Source organism: Pistacia vera, unplaced genomic scaffold (genome assembly GCF_008641045.1).
Source record: "Pistacia vera cultivar Batoury unplaced genomic scaffold, PisVer_v2 Contig661, whole genome shotgun sequence".
Classification (NCBI taxonomy): Eukaryota; Viridiplantae; Streptophyta; class Magnoliopsida; order Sapindales; family Anacardiaceae; genus Pistacia; species Pistacia vera.
The window spans coordinates 605,161-608,740 of record NW_022196514.1 but is presented as its reverse complement, the minus strand read 5'-3'; the positions used below and the strand labels follow the sequence as shown (position 1 = coordinate 608,740).

Here is a 3,580-nt window from a genome sequence, read left to right as displayed (position 1 = left end):
GCCATTCGGCTAGATTTGGCCATTTCGTCCGATCTGGCGATATGGCGTTTTCGGCCATCAATATGGCTGGAAACGACCATATCGAAGCCTCCGGGTCTCCCACCGAGTCTCTTTCTTTTTTAGGGACTCCAGTGATTTTCCGCGAGCGCCCATGGTGGTTGGCGCTGTCGGTGGTAGTGGTTGGGTGGTGGTGGTTGGGTGACAGTGTGGTGGTAAATTATTTTAAATATAAGGGTATTATTGTCCAAAATTTAAATAAATAGGGGTAAACTTGAAATAGGATATTAATGTAAATTTGTTTTAAAGTAGGGGTATTATGTCCAATTTTTATTAATAAGGGATAAAATTGTAACAAAAAAGAAACCCTGTAATCTCATAATACCTAAGAAAATAGAGGTAATCAGATTACCTCCATATTACCAATAGTAATTACTATTGGTATTTAAAGATTACCGGATTTATATTAATTGACAACTAAACATGATAGTCAAGGATTATAAGATGACATTACCACAATAATCCCCTATAACCTTCAACCAAACGCCCCGTAAGAGGAAACTTTCTTCAAAATCTAGTGCTTTAACACAAGTTTCAATCGTCCCAAATTGCAATAATGTCACTACCATTCTTCAAGAATAACGACCTATATAAAGTTTTTTAAATATTCAATTTATACCTAAAACATTTCTAATAAAACTATGTAATCTAATAATAAACTATGTAATATGTTAAAAAAAAAAAAAAAAAAAGTTATCCGATCGAGTTATGCAAAATCCAATAAATACACTTAAAAATGTCCAGTAGTGTTTTTCTATTAACCAACTATGATTTAATAAAATTTTACTTATTATATATTTTATTAATACAAAATAATTTTCTTCAAAATAAAAATAGTTCGTAAGACAGATATATAACTATTAAAGTGATCATTATTATAAATTAAACACATAAAAATGTTTGATATTACAACCTTATTTAATTAAACATAGAAGCTTTAGTCATGAGATAATACTCAATCTTATCAAGTAGTCTTTTAATCATTGGAGGGATAAGAATTTCGCTCTCGGCCATCTTTCCTTGAAAGAATTTGCAAACTCTGGAGTCACATTCAGAGCAGATTTTAGAATTGTGGACTCGTACACATTCAGCACTGATGTTACCAGCTAATTCTCCAACATTAGGCCTGTAAACAAAATTACAATCAAAAGAATATAATGTTAACAATTTATACAAAACATTACAAAAAAAATTAATTAAAAAAAGTTTATGACTTTGACACAATCTTTTATAATTCAAGATCAAGGCATAAGAGTATTATTTCTCACCGGTACTTGTCTTGATTGAAAAACCTCTATTCCTTCGTCATCTGCAATTATAGAAAACACGAAAAAACTTGGGACAATGAGAAGTTGACCAGCAACAAGTTGCTGTCCAGGGCACGCTTACCATTCATTCCCACAATTTGAACCTTACCACTTCCTTTGGCAACATAAAGTACCTGAACTATGGAACCAATGTTAACATGGTGAAAGCATGGCATTTGCTTCAAGTTTTACAAGATTGCAACTTAGCCCAACTCTTCAGAAAAGGGAAGTTGACCCCTGTAAATGAAGTAGCTATACCGCCTTCTTGACACTGATATCGGGCAAAAATTAGCAATGTTCTTAACCCATTTGTTAGCATTTGTGAGCAATGCGAAGTTTGTGCCTTCTTCAGGACCTTACTTGACAAGAAGGTACGGTTTGGATTTTGCACTAGCATTTTCGCGTCGGTTTCGCTTATATTATAGGATTTACTAATGAAATCAGAGGAGAATCCTCCCAGGCTACCTAGGGCTCCTGTTAACAAGAAGTAAGAGAATTCACCAGGAACATAGGTAGTAGATGTTTCACCCAAAAATAATATGACCACATCTGAATTTCCATCATTGTACCACCATGAAACTGCACCAAGGGGCACAGGAATCACATCGCCTGCTTGGAGGCCTAAGACTATCTCTTCTTTTGAATTTGCTTCATGATTGGATAATGTCAATCCAACTGATCCATGTTCACCTGTAAAAATAAGATAATACTAAAAATTTATAAGAGAAGTACATGAAGTCAGGTCAAGATCTACTTAGGAATTTTATGAGCCTGGTTCTATACTCTTAATACAATAAAATATTTATTATATTTGACTTTCAAACTCTTATTTTGTATTTTTTTTTTCAGTCTTTCAAACTAATTGATAATACCCATTAAGTTTTGAAGCCACATGGTGATATCATCATTTCATCAAACCTTATGGGTGTCCATAAACTTTTGTTATTTTACTTTAGGTTTGGATGAGGTGATTTGAAACAAAAAAATGCTTACATCACTTATTTATTAAGTAAATAGACTACTAAAATTTAAAATTTTTATTTTTATTTCATATATATCCTAATAATTTCAGCACAAAATCAATATTGCATGTAATAAAACAATAAAATCTTTTATTCTGCTGAAGATTAAAAAATGGTATAAAAAAATCGTTTCTAAAATTATGATAATATATATATATATATATATTGTGTTGACTGTTGAATGCTGTTAAGCAGCGACACAGGATTTCATTTTTCCGTTCAGAGGGTTAAACTGTTAAAAATATAAAGTTTAAGGACTATTTTTATTGTACCAAAACGGCAACGTCTCCCTACGGCTATATGGTTTTATAACAACCATCCCGCCATTATCACTGTATTCTATTACAGTATCTGAAATCAATCGAGAATTTCTTTCTTTCTCAATTTTGTGTCAATGTGTGTCTGTGAACTCTACTTCAAGGGATAGCGTTTGATCTTGACCTTCCATCTTTCATATTGAACAAAATTAAATAATTTTCTCAATATTTATATTACATGACATAAAAATATAGATTCTCCTCCTTAATAAAAATTGGTCATTAGAAAATTATTCAATTCTTTAACAACAACATTAAACCAAAAGACCAAAAGAAGAAGAAGAAGAAGAGAAAAATAAAAAAAAGCCATATTTACCTTGAAGAACATAACCTAGCTTCTTGGAATCAGCATAATGGGGAAGAGCAAATCCTCCAGGCTTAAGAACAAGCAAACCACCACCAACTTTGACCTCAGCAAGCAAAGAAAATTCACTACTTGACCAACTGCTGTATGATCCTCCTTCTCCCTCAAAAATGGTTTTTGGAAACTTTGCTGATAAGTCCATTTCCATCTCTCCTTGCACCTTTTTCAAAAATTACAACAAAAATGTTTGATTAATTTCAAAATAACATAATCTAACTATAAGAAAATAGAGAAGAAAAGTTGAACTTGCATACCTCTATATATAACTCAAATTATGGGCAAATTGGTTTGGCTTCCTTTTATATAGATACATAGTCACACACGTTTCAGAGTTTACTTTCTTCAAGGGCAATATAGTAAAATACTCACATTATCCAACCACTTCTACGTACTAAGACAAAATTATCAAAATCAGCACTTTCCTCTATTTAATTTATATAAATTGCCAGCTCATTGGATGAATAAGTTAATTATTTATTTATGAGTAAACGACTTATTCCCACCCAAAGTTTA

The 3,580-nt window shown here is 31.9% G+C and overlaps 1 protein-coding gene across 1 annotated transcript; it reads right to left on the bottom strand.

Moving 5' to 3' along the window:
- Positions 1-975: 975 nt before the first annotated feature.
- Positions 976-3,334, bottom strand: LOC116112467 (legumin type B-like). The gene is made up of 5 exons (XM_031398600.1): positions 3,322-3,334; positions 3,020-3,227; positions 1,866-2,054; positions 1,422-1,503; positions 976-1,183 (listed from the first exon to the last, which is right to left on the bottom strand). The coding sequence occupies exons 2-5, from the start codon at positions 3,213-3,215 to the stop codon at positions 976-978; spliced, it is 675 nt and encodes a 224-aa protein (XP_031254460.1). The 5' UTR covers positions 3,216-3,227; positions 3,322-3,334.
- Positions 3,335-3,580: the final 246 nt, after the last annotated feature.

Excerpts from the sequence above, each read along its gene's own strand:
- LOC116112467 (XM_031398600.1), bottom strand. The coding sequence starts at position 3,215 with ATGGAAATGGACTTATCAGCAAAGTTTCCAAAAACCATTTTTGAGGGA. Across the intron at positions 2,055-3,019 it reads GCTAGGTTATGTTCTTCAAG|GTGAACATGGATCAGTTGGA; the intron begins GTAAATATGGCT and ends TTATTTTTACAG. Across the intron at positions 1,184-1,421 it reads CGTGCCCTGGACAGCAACTT|GCCTAATGTTGGAGAATTAG; the intron begins GTTGCTGGTCAA and ends TTTTGTTTACAG.